Genomic DNA, 21,754 nt, shown 5'->3' with positions numbered 1-21,754 from the left:
CTAACACCTCTTAAATGTGTGCACCACTTGCAGTGAACCATAAATATGTGTCTGTCAGGTAAATTTTTAAGATCTTTGAACTTAAGTTTTATTACATTCCATTAAGCTACATTCGTTTTAATAAAAGACAACATAATTGAATGCAGTTTAAAGGTAATGAATACAAATCTGTATGATATGATACACTGCAGTGAACAATTATAATTGTAACTGGAATTGCAGGCCTATCCACCTGACTTCTACCCCACTTACTTTCAAAAAAGACTGACTCGCCCACTTCTGATAATGCTTGTTGCTCCCTATGGATCCCGACTGCCATTAACAACTGATTACCTTTATGAGAAATTCCCTAGGAAGTGCAGCATCGACCGAGATTTGCTTCGCGGCATGAGATAAAAGTATGTGGCGTGTAATCTTAGTTAAGAGCATTTCACTCCCTGCTCTCTTGTGAGGTGTGTGAGAGCGAGCGGTCCCCTGCCTCGCTTGAATTTTAAAATACATGAATTTGATGTGCGTGTGTGTGATCCAGTCTGCTGGAAAGGGAGATGAATTTTATCCATTTTGCAATGAGAAATAAACTCAGTGGGAAAAGAGATGTGCGCTTTCCTTGGGATGGTGTTCTGGGATTCTGATGTGCGCAACACAGTGTTGCAGAGTTTCTATCATTTGTGTAATTTAACACTTACCTCCTGACATCTGCACAAAAGTAAAATGGCAACAGTTCATTGTCATGACCACATCTTTGTGAAATACAACACAGCCAAAAAAAATCACTGCATATAATTTATTCACATATTTTCTTTCACATACTATATATTTATATAATTATTGCTGCAATTGTGGCGCCTTTCATTTATTCGCCTCCAGTATTCCCATAATGAGATTCTATGTTCATATCTCTTCATATTTTTCATCTTCATGCATGCTGAGTATTACATTTCACAGGAGCAGGATGCAAATAAATAAAACTGTCTCTTCTTAAAGTTACATGTCATAGTCTATCCATTCTATGTATGTTTCAGTAACATGCCTTTTTCAAAGTCCATGAAGGGGAAAACACTTCTCGGAACATATAGTCTCCATTAGAGGGTGTAGGCATAACAAAGAGCACATTAATAATATATATTTTTAAAGCTGGCAATCTATGATTAATCTTCGTAACCACCCAAACCCGCTTGTCCTCCCACCCATGTAAAGCCTACCTATACCGCGTAAGGAAAAGGCTAAGTTGTAATTATTACATTTCATCTATGTACAGTAACTTTGAAATATGGCACCAGGTCTGCTTGTGAAAAAAAGCTTGAGGTTACACGTAAAATATCAGTGGCTACAATACTGTTTTTCCAGTTCAACTGATAAAGTCAGTATTTTCATTCATAAACTCTCCACTGCGATCAGGTTGTTTTCCAAGCCAAAGTGGAAAGACTGGCAGGCTTTTTTTTTTTTTTTTTTTTTTTTTTAGAACCGCTCTGAAAGTGAGCAGCTCTCGTCTGCAGGCATGGGGAGCATCGTGGTGCATCAGCACAGTGTTGGAAAATATATACGTCGTCTTTAAAGCACCTTTTGTCACACTTGGAGAAAAGCTTCCTGGGCGATGTCAGTCCTTTATTTTGATAAACATCTAATGCAATGAAGACTGTAAAGATGAGTGAGGATTTTTTTTTTTTTTTTTCTTTTTGGGAAAAAAAAGTCAGACAAGAAATACTGCTTTACGTTTTATGCTGATCATTGTAGTGCCGATCGCTTTTTGTGTTTGTCTTTGTATATGCTTAAAAAGGTGCTTGTTTGTCCACTAAGTGACTTTGCTAAAACACTATGGACAGTGACAAATAACATTTTTATCTTTCTCTCAGTAGCTCAGATTAGTTAAGCATTCAATTTTCTGACTGGAGTCAGACTGGCTTTTTTTTTCCCCCCTCACACACACGCACACCCACACCCACACACACACACACACACACATGCGTATGCATGCACACGCATAAGCACTTGCATATGCACACAAAATTGGAAAACAAGGGATTATCTCTGACCTACAGCAAAAGGCAAATAATTAAGACCGTCAGATTATTCAACCTCAGATATCTTTACAGTATTTTCATCATGTCGTTTGTAATTGCACACTTCCGTGGGGTTCTATAAAGGCACCTAGAGTTCACTAGGCAGAGCAGAACTCCCGTCATGTACGCTTCAGTTCTCAGTTTACAGCAACGAGGTGGCATCATGTAGAAAGGTGAATCTCCTCTCTTCAAGTGTCAAAAACTCTACTTGGTGAATGAATGCTTTGTCGTGACTGCACAGAGTGTGTCTGTGCTCCTGAATAATAATGCAGTGGTGAGTTTGTGCCCTACTGATCGGGGGTCCTAGGCCAGGGAAAAGCTCTCCTCCAAAATTTGAAAGGTCCTCGAGCCCCCAGGCAGAGAAGCCTCTGTCAGACGTAGGCTGACTCACTGGACTGGGTCCTGCCCAGGTTCGGGGCCTGGGACAGGTGTGAAACGTCCTTCTTGCGCACCTCGCAGATGGACTTCCTTCTGGCCTGCACGCCTCGGATGGCCGTCTTTATTTTCCTCCAGCCAAGGTGGTTGAGCTCAGCCAGGTTGAGCAGCACACAAATGCCGCTCACCGCAAACATAAAGACCAGAAACACAGTCTTCTCTGTGGGACGGGACACGTAACACTCCACCTCCTTCACACACGGGTAGCGATCGCACTCAAACATCCCCGGCACATTGAAGCCGTACAGAAAGTACTGGCCGGCCAAGAAGCCAATCTCCAGGGCGTTGCGGAACACGACCTGGATGACATAAAAACGGGAGATGCCCTCTTGCCGCCGGACTTTAGAACTCTTGTGTGTTGGAGGGAGTCCTCGGGGTCCGTTGGGGATCTCCTTGACTTCCAGGCAGTCGTGGTCTTCCTTGCTGCTGTCGGGATGCACCAGGATGCCGTTGATGTTGCGGGAGTGGAGCTTGCGGGCGTGATGGTCGTGATGGCGGCCGTGGTGGCCGTGCCCGTGGTGATCCATGTAGGGATGCAGGAGCGAGTAGCTTCTGTCGCGAGCCTTCGCAGACTGGTGAACGGAATATGTGATGAAGCACAGGCTGGGCGTGCATACCAAGATGATCTGAAACACCCAGTAGCGGATGTGTGAGATCGGAAAGGCCTTGTCATAACAGGCCTGGTTGCAGCCGGGCTGCATGGTGTTACAGATGAACATGATTTGTTCGTCTTCATACACCTTCTCGCCCACTATGCCAACTATCAGGATACGAAAAATCACCACCACTGTCAGCAGGATCCTGCAGAGAGAAAGGAGGACAGGAAGAGGGTTGGAAGGGAAAAGGAGAAAGAAAAACTTGAGTTAATGAGGCGCAAATGCACAGTGATTGAGGGAAGTTGAGGATACGGCCCTTTGTTTTGTTTTGTGTAATCTAATAGCGATTTGTTTTATGTCTGGTTTTTATTAGCTTTTGTGAAAGAAACAAAAAGAAAAAAAAGACAAACAATGAAATGACAATATATTCAAATATATTCACTCGAGACTGCATCAGATGTGTGTGTATATGAATCGTGTGTGTGTGTGTGTGTGTGTTTATGGATGTTTGTATGTGCTATCACAGAGACGCCTTGACAAACAATACTGTGGGAAGGTGTAGCTGTGCACTGGGTAACATGCACACATCAGGTCACTAATCATAAAAGACCAACAGGGAGGTGGGGGGGGGTGGGGGGGGGGGGGGTGGGGGGGGGGAGGGGGCTGTCATAAGAAAAAGGTGGTTTTAAGCTCATTTTCACTCCTGGCTCTCAAATAGATACTTAACGATTGCTGTTGTTATTTTTTGTCATTTAATACATTCATTCTGTTTCATTTTTCTGTTGAAAGCCCTTTTATTTGATGAGTTGATATGATAGACAAGTCAGGGATTTTTAAATTAAATATCTCTAGATTTCCAGTCTCAAGAAGAGGTAATTATCCCAAACTTGCCAGGCGGTGCGGGCGTGTTTTTTTTTTTTTTTTTCCTTCTAAAACTGGGAGAACCTCCCACTGAGCATCATTAGTTCACCACTGCAGTTACAGAAAGCTGTGTCCAAGGACCGATGGATCTGGAGAGCAGTGCAGTTGCTTTTCAAAGTGTCTGCGAGACTGGCGTGCCGTCCCGTTATCTCCTGGTGTCGATCCAGCACGGGCCCTGCGGAGGAGGACTGGGGCTTTTGGGCTGCATTGTCAGCTCTTTCTAATGAATGAGGAAAGCCTGCATATCATGGGGCTCCCTGGTATTTATGCCTCAATGCAGTGGATGTGCATGATCCCTCAGTGGAGGAGTCAATTACCTGGGATACCGTTCTTTCTATGCACAAGAGACTGAGGTACGGCAGCCAAGAGGTGCAGGAAATAGGTGGGAACTGCTCCAAGGACGGTTAAAATAAGCGAGGTGAAAGACAGATACGTAGGACAAGAGGGTTATTCGAGGTAAAATGGCTCCCTTGCATTTTTAACAAGCACACAAAATTTCTGTTGTTTTCGCCCTTATATCACAGGGAGCTCGGTAGTTTATCTTTTAATGAGAACTCAAAATAACCACACCAGCCTTGTGTGGCCTGTTACCCCAGCAACCTGCAATTTAGTGAAAGGTGAGGATCTGCAAACAAGTGCGGGGATGTGGAAGATATATGAAGACACCCATAAAGGTTAACTTTGCCTCACGTTTTGAGAATAGCCTGGTTGGTTAAACTTGCGTATCCTCGGGGAATGGAGAAGACAGCTTGTTTGAACAGAGCGGAGGGTGGGTGGAGGTAAAACGCTGTAGCGGAGGAACATGTGTTTGCGTGAAACCGACTTTAAATAGAGCAGCGCGCTGCTGCGGGACTGTCTCTAGCCCCACCTGCGAATGCATGGCCCTGTGTGCTTTTTGTGTGAGAAAGACAGGCATGAGGACTCGGAGACAAAAGGGGGAGAGTCAGCCATGTGTGTGACTTGTGCAAAATGGCAAACATGTCCAGCCGCCTGTGCTCGGAGCAGCTGCGAGTGTGTACGCTACACTGACTTTCAGCGCGTTAGAAATTACAGCGGAGTGGATCTCTGTACCTTTAGACTCCCAAATTATGTGTGTAATTTACATAAAGACATTTAGTCACTACGTGATGCGTTGCAGCGAGCCCGATGTGCATCTGCCTCTATTGCTGATTTGACAGCAAAGGTCCATATTGATCGTTCTCTGCCGTACAAGGAGTCATTTGACGCATCCTGCTCACTCACATGGAAATCTGTGCCTGACACTGCTCATTTATATGCAAATATTTGTTTAAATAATATAAGAAGTATCAGTGGCTCGGACAATCTGCATTGCTGGTTGCTGCATACATCATGACTGCATCGACTCTGTTCTTCTAATCAAGGCTCGATGTCATCCCAAACTAAACACCACATTCAAATGAAATGTCACCAAGTCTGACTGCAGTCCACAGATCTTTAAAGTGACAGGAGCACATAGATTCCACGGGAGTGTTTCTGTTGTGTTCATTGATTTAATGTTTTCAAGTTCCTTTGTGTAACTAGGATGTTTTCTCCATGTGAGATGTGTTGTGGAGACATGTGACTGTGAACCAACTCTGTTCCTTGATTAAATCAACAAACCGTTCTGGGCGCTAAAGTCAGTTTTTATCTTGCTTGCTTCTGCAGACTGAGTTTCGTTTATTGTGTTTATCTCTGTGTAAATTGTCCTTACACTGCACACACTGTGACATTCATTTCTACACAAACTGACAGACTGCATCAATCCAACGAAACCCTGAGCTGCCAAAAAATTCAAAATGACTAAAATTGTTTAAATAATGTACAAATCTTCCCTGATAAGAAGCTGACATTGATAGAGTTGTTCAAATAAGCCTCCAGTTTATGCACACTGTCCTTATACAGTCCAGTTTTCCTCTTTATCTTCAATTTTCAAATTGTAAAATTTAGAATTTTAATATTGCAAAGTTAAAGTGAGCATTTCATCAGCATAAGAAGCTATGATATAAAATACGGCATCATGAGACAATAATGATAACTTTCATTACCAGTGTCCAAAATAGAATTACTCAAAGTAATCCTAAGTAAAGGTAATTCATATGTTCACCCCACAGCTTTTTTCCCAGTCTTCTGTTTTACACAAAATATCATAAATGATTATTTGAGTAATTGCTTAACATTTCATCCATTTTAAAGATATGCTTTATATATTGACTTCTGAATAAATAGGCAATAAAAATAAAACTGCACCTTTCTGCCATTTTGGTGGAATCAGTTCCTCTGTAATAAGTTAGACATTCATTACTGAATTACTGCAGATTTATCTCATCATACAAGAAAACAAATGTAAATCTGAATTCCACGTTTCTGGACCTGTAACTCCTAATCTCAAGCTTTGAGCAGATTTGTGTCAGTCCCATTTCCACGTCTTATGTGAAGCATAATGCGACTGGCTTACTTTACAACTTCAACACACGTTGCTTAGATTAATTTCATAATTATCCGGTAAACGGAGCAAACCTGAAAATGAAGCCGAGGAGCTCATTCTGTGACCGACTGAGCCACTCTGAGCAGACGGAATCCAACAAAAACAGCTGATGAGGGCACAAAGGTTTCTCGGCGCTGCACAGTGCTGCAAAGGATTTTCGTGATTGCAGTTATCTGGGCGCAGCGCTGTTGACCTCAACAGTGAGGACTTCCAGGCGTACTTATGGACTTTCGCTTGAACAGTACTTTGGTGTTTGTTTATTCAGTCAATACTTTGTTGTCATTAAAAAACATCCCAAGACGTTGCCTGTATCGAGGACTGTGCCGTACGTGTCCGTGCACGCGGGCGTATGTGTGTACGCCGCCGCTGGATAACAGGATAATCAGCACGGTGCAGATTGCTGCATTAGCAGAACGCAGCGCACGGAGGTTATCTGCAAACATCAGTGTTTTGAGTCCTGCAGAGTAACTGGCCGAAACTGTAAGTCCGAGCAGATTCAGCCCAGAGGGCCGAACCTGCAGAATATTCAATAACAGTCATAAATGATTAATAACATATATTTAATTTTTTGTGTATCAAACCCAAAGGGGGGAGAATATATGAATAGGTCCACTTGTGCGGTTACTTCAAAAAGAAAACATCGTGAAGGTTTGGGCTTTATGTCACATTCAAAAAAATCCCCTTCGCCTTAAATTGCTGCTAAATTATCTCTCGCCTCGGTCCGCCATTCATCAGCTCATTTAGCTGTGTGCTTCCCACAGGAAATGCTTCAAGCTGAAAATAATCATTATATTTGGGAGACCTTCCAAATTCCTGAGATTTCTTTTTTTTTTTTTTTTCCAAGTGATTTAATGAGATTTTGAAGAAAAGTAATCCATCTGTGTCCCTTGATTTGGTTCACGCTTGAAACTTCTTTCTCAGTTTTCATATTCCTGCGCCGGATTAAGGACATCTGGCATTTACATAAAGAGCAAAAGACCACTTGCACCTCAAGGACACGCTGACATTTGAGTCTGCAGGGACAATGAAGGGAGCGAGTAAAGATAAGAAAGTGGCGCTCCGCTGCGGCGGAACCCTTCAATATGATCTGTAGGGAGCAGATTGACCTGTGAGATTGTGTGTCACAGAGCTGCTCTTCAACTGGTGTGTCGGCTGGACATGCAAGCTCCGTCTCTCCCAAAGGCCTTCACACACACAAACACACATGCATACGTTCATTCATACAGCAGCTGCTGCCGCCAGCCTCCGGGGAGAGAAGTGGCTCGGAGCACAAGAGCAGATGCATCAGGACACACACACACACACACACACTCACACACGCACACATACTCACACGCACAGATCATGAATTTGAAAAATCTTGTGATACTTCATACGAGTCAAGTGTAGCCAACACATGAGGCTCTCTTTCTGCAGATTTAGGTGTGCACGCAGGTTTCTGAAGGACTGGATGAGTGCAGAATTATCTGCGAAGAGACTCTGGATAAAAATATTCTGCCCGCCCATATGCTCGCAATAATAAGCTCCACTGATTGCTGATGGCAGTACATAATGAATAAAGACCTTAGCAGGCTAAGAAATTAGGCGGCTTAATCATCAGAGTGCAGACATTTCTTTTCTCGCGCCCCTCATCGCCTCTCTCCTCTCGGGCTGCTTTAATAGCCGAAGTTCTTGCCCACATACGAGGCAGACATGCATGACTGCCTGAGGTGCCACCAAGAGTTAGTGTGACGAATGCATTAACATGAGACCAAGTTGCGTCTCTGTTGTGTGCCTTTACTCGAAGTGCATCGTGCACTCAGGAATGGAAGTGACTGATAAATAATCACAATCACATGATTAAGTTGTATTTTTGGGGAGTTGTACTGTGTAAGTGTTTTTAAAGTGTGTCATTTTTAATCACGTTTCACACTACTCATAAGTCACTACTGAGTCCTCCGCCCACAATCTGAATTAATTAGTAAACCATTTGAGCTGAATTTGTGTTTGCAATAAGTTTATTTTACATTTGAATTGCTGCTTTAGATCTGCATGTGTTTACAAATGTTTGTGCATATTCTATCTAGGTAAATGGACTCCATTGCTTGCCATTGAAAATGTAGTCAAAACCAGCAACAAATACTGAGTAGTTTTTGAGAAAAATTTGTGATTTTGTTTTTAAACATCTTCTAAGTGATTAAATTGCATTTATTGTAACAATAATTAAGTTTAAATTTTCCATACGTGTCCCACCTCTGCACAGACCAGACAGGCTTCTCGATATAAGGAATATGTGGAATGTAAATTATTTGAAAATACTGTGTGTGATTTTATCTTGAGGGCTTTTCTTCAACGTTGGTGCCACAGCACAGTGTCACCACATGTTAAAATATAATTATACCACACGATCATTCGACATCTCAGAGGAAAATGGCCTCCAGCTGTTTCCAAGATAAGAGGAGGAAACAGAGGACGTTAATTGGAGGCGACTCTGCAGGTATTAGTTCTGATTACATCCTAAGCTGACAGACGTCAATAATGTCTTTGCATAGGAATGGGCAATGAAAATTAATTTTGTTGCTTGTGAGACATTTCTTTCCAGAAGCATATTTTTTGTGCTGAATCTTACAATACTGCAGAAAGTCAAAGCCGAGGGAGGAACCACTTCTCTGTAAAGTCACGACACAGTGTAACCATGCAGGGCGAAGCTGCGCAGCATCGCAGATGCAGACTCTCTCCGGTCCCATTTGTCTTTACGTCATCTGAAATTACCCTTTCATCTCAATTCAAGATAAGGAAGGTGCTCATTATGCAGACGTGTTTCTATCTGAGCTTACTTGAAAGCTAAAAAAGCTGAAATGAATGATATCAGCACTTCATTTTGAACACCACACAGCACATTCTGCTGACTGCATCAAAATATCACATTCAGGCTTTCAAGTATTTGGAGGAATGTTAAGTTCTGCAAAATAAATATATTGACTTCATAGAAATAAAATCCAGTGATGGGTTTTATTCAGAGTGCAATACGCCACCAGAAAAAAAAAAAAAAACAAACCTTCAATCACTGCATTAACATTGTGTTTGAAGTGCACTTAGCTTTTAATAATGATCAACTTCCACACAGATGAAATCATATATAGAGTTAGTATTATTCTGAACTGCCATCAATTCATTACTTTTCTGTTTTTATGTTTTATGCAATTTTATTTGCTCAGCAAGGCAGACGTTTGTGGGGAAGGACACGGGTGAGCCTCGTTTTGCATAAATCAGTCGCTCTGCAGAGGGAACTGAAGTGATTTTAATTATTTTGCTCAGCCTTGTTTAGTTTATACTCCCACTTTGTTTTAGAAAGTTCCCATCCCCGTTAATGCATTGCAACGTACCGCAGGGGCCTTTTGTTTAGGTGGAGCTGCAGAATAATTGATCTGCGGCTTGTGGCTGCAGCGCACTCTGCTCCGCTGAGGACATGTTCTGAATCTGCAGAAAATTACGTCCGATCCTTGAGGATATACATCTAAATAAATCAATGGATAGATTATGTAAATCACTGTAGTAATTTTTCACATTTTTTTTAATATATTCAGAGGGACTGGAAGGACTGACATGGCTTCACCTCCTCAGTCACTGGGCTGGCCAGGCATCGCCCCACTTGGCCGGCTCTTCATCAGCAGAATCAAAGATCAGGGTCTTCAAGGATCGCGCTTTATAGTCCATTATTAATCCTGACATATGATTAAAGGACGGCAGTACAAAGATGATCACTCGAACAACTTTGCAGTGTTTTTGATTTTTATTACAGGATCATTTCACTAATGTCCTGTGTAGTGCGTAAGACGCATTAAATTACTTTTGTCTGTAAAGGCTGCCTAATTCAGCGGCTCCACTGCTGCTACAGCCGAGCCTGTAATTGAGGTTAGTAAACAAAACCTTTTCTGCATGCAAACATAATTGCAGTATTTCATCACCTCTTAGCTCTGTTTGACTTTTTCAAAGCTAATTGCTAATCATGTTCGCAGGCTAGCTGCTGAGTGTATCACAGAGCAGGAAGTGTTTGATGCCGGCATCTGGGAATTATGATCCATGAGAGCAGATGAATTAAAACAGACATGTTTGAAGCTGTGGTGCTAAAAGTCTGGAAAAACTGCATTTTCAAGCACAATATCCACATTAATTCTTTTTGGAATAGATAACCTGATCTTTGCAAATGTATATTTTTGACGTTTTACATTTAGTATTTGTTAGATGTGCACTGGTGTGTTGTGCATTTAATCTCTAGCTTTTTCTCCCTAAGTCACTCCTCTCTCTTTAACCCATATCTGCAGATCATGCTGATGCTTTTTTTCCAATGGTGTATTTAATTATTTAATTTTCTATATATAATACATTTCTGAAACCTTATACACATTTGTATTTGCTCATGTCATTGTTCGTGTATTTCATTTTTAATATCCATTTCCTTCTATTATGGATTCAGTTCTTATTATTTATAAATGGACACCTTCTTTTAACAAAGGTGACTGAAAATTTCAGAAAAAACAGAACAGCAACATTCAGATTTCTTTACTCATAGTTTATTCTTGGTTGCAAAATTATTATTTTTGTTTATCCTAATTAACAGTCTGTATACATCGTGATCGTAATGCATGTTTCAGTAAGATATATTAAATGATATATGATAATTGATTTGGTTGCAGCCCCTCGCTGTGCGGATTAGTTGTGGATTTGTGTTTGTAAATGCTGAGATGACTGAGGTGGAGCGGTTAGATGTTTCTGCAGAGCCTTATATAATGAGATAATGCAGCGCTATGCGGGGATTTCTTATCCCACCCCACAAGCAGTGACACCGGCTCTCTGATTATGTCCATCTGTGGGCTTTGCTGAGCTTGATTGCTTTTCTTGTTTTTTCGGGACTCTGAGTAGCTTGTAAACCATTTTGTTTTTTTCTTTATGTATCACCATTAGTTGGTTTAAAATATGATTTTTAATTCAGTGTTATTGTTCTCTCTTACTATGATTGATTTGCACAAATTTGTCACATTATTGTCCACAGGTTTTCAAGTCCAATTTAAAAAATGCTTCCTCTGCCAGGTAAATAATTTCAATTAGTAATGTCAAAGTCTCAATACATAGTGTTTGAACTATCTACAAAAACCTACTTTATCATCTTCATTGATCTCTATTTCACTTAAAAAGTAAAAATAAAACTATGCTCACCCTAACAGCCAGATTTTTCTTTCCTGTGTACCTTCACTTAAGCTCTCCGTCATCCTCCCACACTTTAAAAAAAATCACTGCTTTTCTTTATTTTCCCATTTTCAAATGCTGTCACCTTTCAGTGATTGTTTTTGTACGCTGATTTAATTTCGCCCCGTGAGTGAAGTCGTGGAAATTTAAGCTTATCGCAGGAAAATGTTACTTGCCCGCTGAGGCTCCTCCACACACCACTGATGTGTTGTTGGAATGATTAATGTCCTGTGGTGGGTGAACGCTGAGCTCAGCTTTACTGGCAAAATCCCGCTGTCAAATACTATAATCAATAGCATTCAACATCAGGGACTGCTGCACAAATAAACTAATGACAAGTCTAGATGTGCAGAAAAACGGTTTAATTTCGGAGACAATCTCGCTCCTTGCTGCAGGATGATGGATTACTAATCCTCTCAAAGGGTGAGATATCGCCGCCATTGTTTGGCTTTGCAACACAATCTTCTCTAGCTGTATCGATTTTATCCAGGAAGATGACGACTAACGATACATGGAGTATATTGGAATCTACTATTAGTTGAAATCATGGTCTCAACTGAAGTGGATCATTCTTACATCTTGAATTATTTCAGAGGAACTAGGATGCCCTTCCCAAAGTAGGATACTGTCGTCCTGTGGATATCCTGACCCATTTAGAGGGAAGTAGGGAGAGTGAGTCCATGAAAACAAGTGAACAACTTCGGGCAGAGAAGCATATGTGTCTACGCTAGACAAGCAAGTAAGAGCTTCGTCAAACCTCTCACTGCAGCCTGTCGAACTGCAGCTTTTTTCCTCTCTTCAAAATACAGATTGCAGCAAGGAGCAATACGGCATTTTATACATCCGTTCATAGAAAGGTGGTCAACTCTCCATGCATTTTTAATAAAGGACTTGACATCAGTCAAAACTTGCAACAACAGTCACATAGCATTTATTAAGATTTTATACTCATGAAGTGAGTGATAGATGATGAATAATTTAGCTTTGGTAAAACAACGAATCGGTCGATAAACACACATCAATAAAATAACAGCAATGCTCAGTTTTGTAAACTCTCATGAAGGTGTTTAATATAAAATATGAAAGATAAAAATGCACTGAGTGTATTTGCTGCAACAACTGAGCGCTGCAGCCTCTTATTAAATGTTGTGTTTATTCAGCCAAAGCTGTGTTGCCGTGTTTGCAGAGATGGTAAATTTTGCATGTAATTGAACTCAGAATGGCTTCATATTCATCTTGTACAAGGGCGACATTATTACTTTCAAATAAATACCAAGCTAAAAGAATGAATGTAAAGTCTCGGGTGTATTTTTAGCACGTCTCATCAATACGGAGGACGCCTATCGAGCCGGGCGCAGGCCGTTTCCTCAGCAGCAGGTCACCCAGCGGCTCCAGAGGAAGGAGCTCTGACACAGATTCTCGGTACTACACCTCTGCAGTGGGAAAACTTTTCCTCCTTCCTCTGCTCCCCCTCCCCTTTGTACCCTCTCTGTTCTGCCTCCGCAGTTCACATCATCTCATCTCTTCCCATCCGACAACCTTTATTATTTTACTGTCCTGAGATCACTCCGGGCCTCCATTATCGCAGCCTCTTTTTTTTTTTTTTTTTTTTTGCTCCACTTGTCTTTGGCACTGTCCTCACTACAGCATTGCAGTCTAAAGTAAGATGCATCACTACGCTTCCTTTCTCTCCTCTTTCCTACCTGCGAGGTAGCACAAACCCAAAGGCAAAAATCTCCTCATGGTAGAATGCATGTTTTTTTTTTCCTTACAAATGCACACCTGTGGTCCACAAAAACATCAGAGCGCCACATGTGAGCAAGAAAAATTATGTTGGAATCTGTCATGTGTGGATGGATGTGGATATGTTAGATATTTTCGTTACTGGTAGCATGATATTTAAATGGTTTTAACCACCTAAACACTGGATTTCACAGATGAGCAATAATAATAGATGACACTGGCTGCAGCGAGGTGCCCTTGACTTGTTTGCAGTGTTACATGAACAAATCTGAGCTTTGGCAGATCAGCACATAGCGGCGGTGCTGTGTCTCACTAGAATAAACAGTGCCTTTGCATTAGGTGGTCTATTGTGGAGGTGTTCGATTGTCACATGTAAAAGGAGAAAAACAAAAAATAAATGAAAAACACTTTTTTTTTTAAGTTGTGAAAAGTATTTGTACATGATAACATGGCCTAAGTTTCATATCAGCTGCATACATGTAGATAATTTTTATTAATTTCAAAACTGCATTCAGTAATTTATAGTCAGAAGTACAGATAGACTTCATGTGAGCAATTATACAATAAAACAACTATAAACATTGTCAAGGCTGCTGATGGCGTGTTTTATACAAATCCAGCTATACCATGTGTACAGGTAAACATTTTATTTTTACAATACTTATCAGATATATTGATCTGTGAAGAAATACATGTGTACACACAGTTTAAATGTTCCCTGATGATTACTGTTAAAAATGAAATTAGTGGAGTTTTTTTCATGGTTTGTTAGACGCTACCTCTGCCCCTCAAAAACTAAAATGCTATTATTTATTTAATTAACAGATTTAGTGAGACAGATTGACATACTTAATAGGCCATACCAAACTGCCATATCTACTGCTGAAAGCCCCCGGGCCGTCGATTTACTGTCAATTTAGTTTGGGTGAAAAAGAAAAGAGGTTAATGCAGCCTTGACAATGATTTTTTTTTTTTTTTTTTTTTTGTAATGTGTGATCAAAATTACAAGTCATTGGTTATCCATGCACACAATGTACATTGCACAGTTATAAGTCAAGCTTATGAAATCACAATACAAAAAAAAAATTAATCTGTGAATGAGTCACAATACGCAAGGCACCTGTGGTTAGTCAGAGGCACAGAAGCAACTCTCAACTTGTCTGTCTTTCTCAAATACCATAATTAAGCTAACCTATGCCACTGTGTAGAGCTGGTCCGTCTCTATTTTTACCACTGCTCTGTATTCCTGGGTTGATTATCTTCCCTATGCCAGGACATAGGTTAGCTTAAAGCCTACAATTAAGGAACAGCTTAATTGTAGCTGGATAAGACAGTCTAGACATCCGGTAACACCGACAGTGTCTCGTGGCGAAACTAAGTCCTCATGATGACACTCAAAAAGATGACTGACATGCAACCATGTTCCAAAGTTTTGATGCAGGGGAGACTTCAGCCATGGGGAGACATCACTGTTCTGTACTTTGGAACTGCATCCTTTAAACTGCAAGCGCACACATGCAAAACTCTTGGAAAGGGAACGACACACAGGCTGAACATCCTACTCGTGATGCCATCTAGCAGGTGCTGCATGCTCTGGGCTTCACCTTGTGAAGTGCAGGACTTCACAATGCACAATAGTGCAACACTACATCACAGTTGGTTGTGTTCACAAGGGCAATGGACCACACCTGACCACACCCAACGGTGTTGTTGGGTGTGGTCAGTGTGGCAACAGACTCGAACCTTTCAACCCGTAGAGGTCAGTGCAACAATTTTGACTCCAGACATAATTTAGTGCGGAGTTGCTCATTAACAATCTACGAGGCACCTTTGAGGCACAAAACTGTGCCAGTGGTGAACAATTCTCCAACTTGCTGGTACATCCAGAAACATCATTCTTATCATTTAGATGTTAAGTGTCACTGATTTCCTGACCATGCAGACACATGCTTAGGATTAGGAATCATGTTGTTATCTTTAGTAGCTATTACTTTGAAATGTCTAATGACTGAAAATGCCTGTCTGTAGGTAAATAACCATGATCCAGACCACCACTTAATGATATAGTGCTAGAGGCTAACCCAAAGTATCATTGTCCAAACTGCTTTATAATTCTGCGTTAGACTTTGCGATCAAGCTACCCTAAAAGGGGGTTGAATCAGACTGCAGAGGGTTAAAAGAGACTCAAGGACCTACCACCAAAATACTCACAAATACTGTACACAGTGATTCCAGACACAGTGTTTCTTGGCTTACATAGATAGCATGGGCAAGCAGAGAGGAAGGAGGGAACCCCATTGGAAAGCGGCTAATGTTACAGCTAATACTCTAGGGTCAGCTACAGTGGCTTGTAGGACAAACACAGTCTGAGGAAAGCCAAACACAAAGGGATCGTTTACAAAGCATTCCAATGATCTCAACACACTTTCGCCTAGCTGTGGATTTTTGTGGGAACTATTTCCTGCATCACAGATTTTTGATTTTACTAATTCACACTCTCATAAGACAGTCTGGTGTCGTGTCATTTTAAAGGGCTTGACACAGTGGTTTTTAATCTACCAGACTAAATGACAGAGATAAACAAAAAACTGATGCATAATGGGCTATTCTACATTGATCCAAAGGAACATTTTACTTAGCACATCTTAGATATCCCAGGAACACCTTTTTAATGTTCAGCCAGTGAATTGCATGATCAACAAATGGTTCAAATTAAGCAGATCAGAAGAAAGCATCAAATCATCAGGGTATGCATTAGGACTTCTGAAAGAGGTAGCAGACAAATTGAGAGTTGCTTCTGTGCCTCTTGAGAAACTGTAGGTGTCTTGAATCATACAGAGATTGATTTTCAGCATATCTTTGTGCCCTGTACCCACAGGGTGTCACTGATTCAGCTGCCAGGACTGGGTTTTAAAGCTGCATTAAGTAATTTTTTGACCACTAGGGGGCGGAAAGACTCCAAACCACGTTCACAACAGTTAGCATCTAGCTTATCAAGTCGTTATGGCTAACACGTTAGCAAACAGTTGCCTACTCACATATCCAGCAGAAACAGAGCAACACGGACATCCCTTTGGTCTCCTTTTTCTGGCCACCTGTTGAATGTAATTCCAATATTCACTGGCGTTTTAGCCCTTGTTTGGTCTTCCAGCTCATGAGAAAATACCTGGCACTGTATAGCTTACTAAACGTCCGACCATCTTCGCTGGTTCCTTGGGCTTGTTGAAATTAAGCGCCGGACAGGTAGCGAACAGGTGGGCTGTTTTGGCCTCTGTGCTGGGAGCAGCCGCCCGCATTCATATAAGGGCCAACACCCATTCTGGTTTCGTCACTCGGAAAACCAAAACAAGCTAAAAATTTCCGAAAGCTGTGTAGAGCTTCAAGGTGGGATGTTGATTCTCAATGGTAGTAACGATGCTACCAATCCCATAGAAGGAAGGGAGTCAGTCATCCAAAAATATTGCTTAATGCATCTTTAAATCAAGTCAACATGCAGGTTTTCATTCCACCTGAGAACTAGACCAGGTGATTTCACTGTTATATGTGTTTTCAACCACTGGGAATGAACTGTCTGAAATGACATGGTGTAGTATTTGGTTGGAAGGAAAATCTCCATCACACATGGTTTCAGAATCCTGATCAACAGAGGTTTGGGTGTAATGCGGCTCACATCATCTCTGTATCTCTGCAGCACTGCTGATTTGGTGAGTACTGCCTTGCAGCAGGCAGTAAATGTTTGAGCCAATTTTCCGTCCAACTTAAACGCGGGGCAGTAAGTACACACACACACACACACACACACACACACACACACACACACACACACACACACACACACACACACACACACACACACACACACACACACACATTCATAAAAAGCCACTGGGGCATACACAAGGTCGTAGGTTGTGCCCTTGTTTCAGGCTACCTGTCATTTGGGTTAATGAGCATAGCAGTGCAATCACATTCACTGTCTTCATGTTTCTTCTTCCTGAAAAGCAATTTTGATATTAGACGGCCATACGTCCGTGTCTCAAAGGCCAAAGCATGTTGACTCCTCTTTTTCAGCACCAGCACCCTGACGTGACATTCGGATTGTGTTCAGTGACTGGAAAATCCCACTTTTGCATTTAATTAATCACACAGAGATGATGTGGAGCTCATAATTCACACAGATTTTACAGCATGTCTCCATGGCATGTCTCCACTGCTGATCAAACTAAAAGCTCATCTGTTCAACTCTCCACCTCATTCTCACGCTAAATAGGGGAATGTACGCATCTCAGAAAACTTTCGTCCCTCGTTGTCTGTCAATGGCAGCAAGTTGAACTGACGTCTTCATATCACTCTTTCATAGATCAGTTCCCTTTGATTCTACCTTCTACACCTGCTTGTTTGCCATCCTTTCATCTTCCGCACCTCTGCTCTCCTCTCACTCCTACTCCCCTCTCCTCCTTCTGTCCTATTGGTCTGTGGCCAACAGCATCAAGTGTAATCTATCAATAGCAAAGCTATTAGGTGGTATCAACCCAGGAACCTCTCTGAATTACCCACAATACTAAGTAAACTCTGAGATTGATTATGTGCAATTAGTTCATCCCTTAACTAATTTTGAGCATGGCTGATAAGAGTGAGGAGAGCAGGGGAAAGGAAAAGGACAGAGGAGGCAGTGAAGAGACTGTGGGGGATTGGAGAACAGAGGAGAGCACTGGGACAAGCCTTAAGGAGGAGGAGGTGGAGGACGGTGTCTCTCTGAAGGGATGCTATCAACTACTCCACACACAAAAACAATAAGGAATGTGCATATAGACACACACAGACATTGGGATTAACAGAAATCCTGGCACAAAACTAGAAGTGAAAAAAAAAAAAAAACATTGGTCACAAAACAAAAGTGTCTTACCTCCCAATCATGGTAGAGTGCTGCTGGACAGCCGCTTCCAGCAGCCTCTCCAAAATGGTCCATTCTCCCATGGTGATGGAAAGGTGGCAGAGCGGTCAGAAGGAACGGGTTTCGAGGAGCAGACTCCTCTTTCTGCAGCGGGTTCCTTCTTCTTCCTCCTCCCTGGACCAGCAGGGATGCCCCCGACCACCCTCCGTCTCCCTTTTGACCTCTACACGTTGACCCGGGCTCTCCTCAACTGTGTCCCTGTTGTATGAGAGTGTATTTTGTTGGGCCCGTCCCGCTGTGCTTCTTCCCCTCCTGCTGGAGGAGAGGTGCTGAGCTGATTGCTTTCCCCCCCCTCCTCTCTCCCTCCGTCCCCCCCTCTCCTGTGCGGTGATGCTTGTCCTCCTCTCCTGCCGCACAACTCCACTCTGCGCTACAGCATATGCTATAGCTCACTGCATGACAGCCATGATCACCCTTTCTTTTCCACTCGCCTCTTTCGTCCCCCCTTGCTTTCTTCGCCTCTTCCCCCTCTGTCCCCGTCTTCGTCCTCCACCCTATCCCCAGGGCACTCCTTGTACTTCAGCTGCACTCCGTGCCATCGGTGCCGCTCTGTGCTCGTCCTTGCATTGTGTAGGATCTTTGCCTTTGCTGCACCCTTGCTGCTCTAACCTAAACACGCACACACCACATAGCTTATCCTTCTTGGTTCACCTCAGCAAACAGCACTGTAAACACACACACATACACACACACACACACACGCACTTGCGCTCGATGAGAGCTCCGGATCCCACTCTCCCACTTCCTACTGAGGACTGCAGATCCACACCAGCACACAAAGCTTCTGCCTGCTGAATGTCATTTCATGACTGGAGGAATGGTCGCTCCCTCAGCTCCGAGCGCTACAAGGACCCATAAAAGCCTGCATACACACACACACACACACACACACACACACGCACACACTCACATGCAAACACGCTGCCACCCAGCCCCTCAGTAATAAATCAGCTGCCTTGCTGCATCCAGTGAGGCTGAACCGAGGCAGTGTGCTGCAGACCTGCTGTCCTGTGTTGTCCCCCTGGCTAATTTCAGCACAGTCCAATGCCCAGAGTCATGTCTGCCGCAGAAAGCTGGGTTGAAAAGCTGTCCTGGGAAGCCTATTTCTGGGCTCCATCATCTTGCATCTCCCTCTCTCACCCTCCTCTCCTCCTGCTCTCCTCCAACCTCCACCTTCTTCCTCCTTCCCCTCTTTTTCTTTCTTGTTTGTGTTCAGATCTCAGTCCTGCCAGGCACCTCTGTCTCAGTGCACAGTCCCCATCTCTGCTCTCTGCTCTCCTCTCCGTCTCTGTGTCTCTCGCTCGTTCATCGCTCTCTCTGTCACACTCTGTGAGCATGCAACACCCCTCCTCCTCCTCTCATAGATCTGCTCTCTCTCATCTCTCTCCCACCCTCCTTCCCTTCTTTGCTGCCTCCTCTGGTAAATGTGCTTGGATTGCTACCCTGATCGCTGCTTCACTTATGCTTGCAAGAATGCCTCCCACCGTACTGCTGTGTCTGTTCCTGCCTGATGTTGCACAGAAAAGGCAGATTCCAGATCTAACTGTGCCTCCTGCCTCTGTCTTCCCTGCGATCCTTTGTTCCAGTCTGGAAGCCCCGGCTGTGTTTCCCCATACACTTCAAATGCTTCCTTCCTCTTTTTTTTTTTTTTTTCCTCACTGTGACACACATCATCTAGCCTGTGTTTCCAGGAGGAGGATTTACAGGAGAACGGTCGTGGGGCTCCACCCCATCCCCCATCTATCTCCTCCCTTTCTCCATCATACTGTATTGGGGATGACAACACACCTAGTTTACCCTGACCCAACCCCTCATGGCCTTTCTGTATTTCCTCTCTTCATCTTTTTTTTCCTGTTCCTCATTCTGTCCATCCGTCCACTCCTCCGCCGTTACAGCCCCATGCTCTCTCTCCCCCTCTCAGGAGAGACGAGCACCGTATTGTACTTTGCCGTGACATTGAAAGCTGCATTCATTAGATTTATATTAAGGTGAAGTGAAAATGTGATGATCTCCCTGCATTATGCCAATAGACACAGCCGGATGTATGTGATGTATGGAACAAACCACTATACCTACTTAGTAGACAAATACACAGTGCAACTTTGTCTCAAAAAAATAAAAATAAAACATATTTAAAACCTTGAAAATGTCAAACTGCAGGGGTTTTTTTTTCCACAAAGTGAGTCATAGTGAGGTTTCCCCATCTAGAAGACTGAGTCAAGTAGCGGAGACGTAAATGATGCAGTGGCATGACATGAGACCAGCACACCAGAGTGAAGTCATAGCTCGAGGTGACAAGTTCAATTCATTTGTGCCGAGCTTCCTGTTAGTTACGCTCCTTTGATTTTGGATGACATCTTTTTCCATTTGACGGCTCATTTGTTGCAGAATAAGGTGCATGCCTGTCAGCCTGCTTTTAGAAAATTTGATACCACCTTTACATTTTGTACAGCAAACACAATCTCTACACCGCACCACACACCGATGTAGCTATTATGCAGGCATGCACAGATGTGAAATGTTTCTCTCTGTGCAGGTGGGAGGAAAAGAGGAGGCGATAGCAGGAGAGACAGAGAGCGCGGTTTTTCTGTTTGTTCAGCATCTTCAGCGGGGGGACTTGGGGTCTTTCCCTCACCAAGGACATATGGTGTACGAGCGCTGTCGAGCGGGGAGGGGGTATGCGGGGGTGAGTGAGATGGCTTCACTTTAGCAAGGCTGCGATCGCAAACAGAGCAGCTGAAGCGCTGGCATCAGCCGGCCGGCGCTCCGTGAACAGACTTCGGGAGCATGAATGGCACATGAATGAGAAAAGGGGGGCGCAGGTGTGCCTTTTTCTTCAGTGACCTAGAACAGCGAGTTTAAACAAGCATAAACACACATACTGTACTCGCACATGCAGAATGAACCACCGTTTACTTACATCACTGATAATACAAATGTGAATCGTATTAGTGAAAGTATTGTGGCTCTTGTCCCGCCACATCTGGTTTTTTCCAAGGGAAAACGAAGCAGATGTGCTTCATCTGCAGTACAAAGAAAATAAATGTGTTAAAAAAATGGATAAAATCTAGCGTGCTCATGTTGTGTAAATTGAATTATGTTTAATCCAATAAAGATGCTTATTTCAACAAAAATGACAAATGACCTTAATTTGACACTACAGACATCTCGTGGAGATAGTACTTAAGCTAATGCAATTTTCATTTGAGTTATGTAACAGTAAAACTGTTCCAACAATATAGACACTTGATAAAATGTGCAAATATGATATAATTATTAATAAATGAGAGTATTATTAGGATGAGTTTGATATTCAAATGTATGCGCGTAGAAA

The 21,754-nt window shown here is 42.6% G+C and overlaps 1 protein-coding gene across 3 annotated transcripts; it reads right to left on the bottom strand.

Annotated features, from left to right (window-relative positions):
* Positions 1-1,687: 1,687 nt before the first annotated feature.
* Positions 1,688-19,107, bottom strand: LOC115395376 (gap junction delta-2 protein-like). 3 transcript variants are annotated; one of them, XM_030100889.1, is made up of 4 exons: positions 18,373-19,107; positions 16,505-16,561; positions 1,948-3,296; positions 1,688-1,916 (listed from the first exon to the last, which is right to left on the bottom strand). In XM_030100889.1, the coding sequence occupies exons 1-3, from the start codon at positions 18,441-18,443 to the stop codon at positions 2,432-2,434; spliced, it is 993 nt and encodes a 330-aa protein (XP_029956749.1). In that variant the 5' UTR covers positions 18,444-19,107; the 3' UTR covers positions 1,688-1,916; positions 1,948-2,431. The 3 variants fall into 3 exon arrangements, with proteins under 3 accessions (XP_029956749.1, XP_029956750.1, XP_029956751.1); XM_030100890.1 differs by having other exon boundaries at positions 1,952-3,296; XM_030100891.1 differs by lacking the exon at positions 16,505-16,561.
* Positions 19,108-21,754: the final 2,647 nt, after the last annotated feature.

This window comes from Salarias fasciatus, chromosome 10, assembly GCF_902148845.1.
Source record: "Salarias fasciatus chromosome 10, fSalaFa1.1, whole genome shotgun sequence".
In the NCBI taxonomy this organism is placed as follows: domain Eukaryota; kingdom Metazoa; phylum Chordata; class Actinopteri; order Blenniiformes; family Blenniidae; genus Salarias; species Salarias fasciatus.
This window is presented reverse-complemented; position numbering and strand designations above follow the sequence as displayed.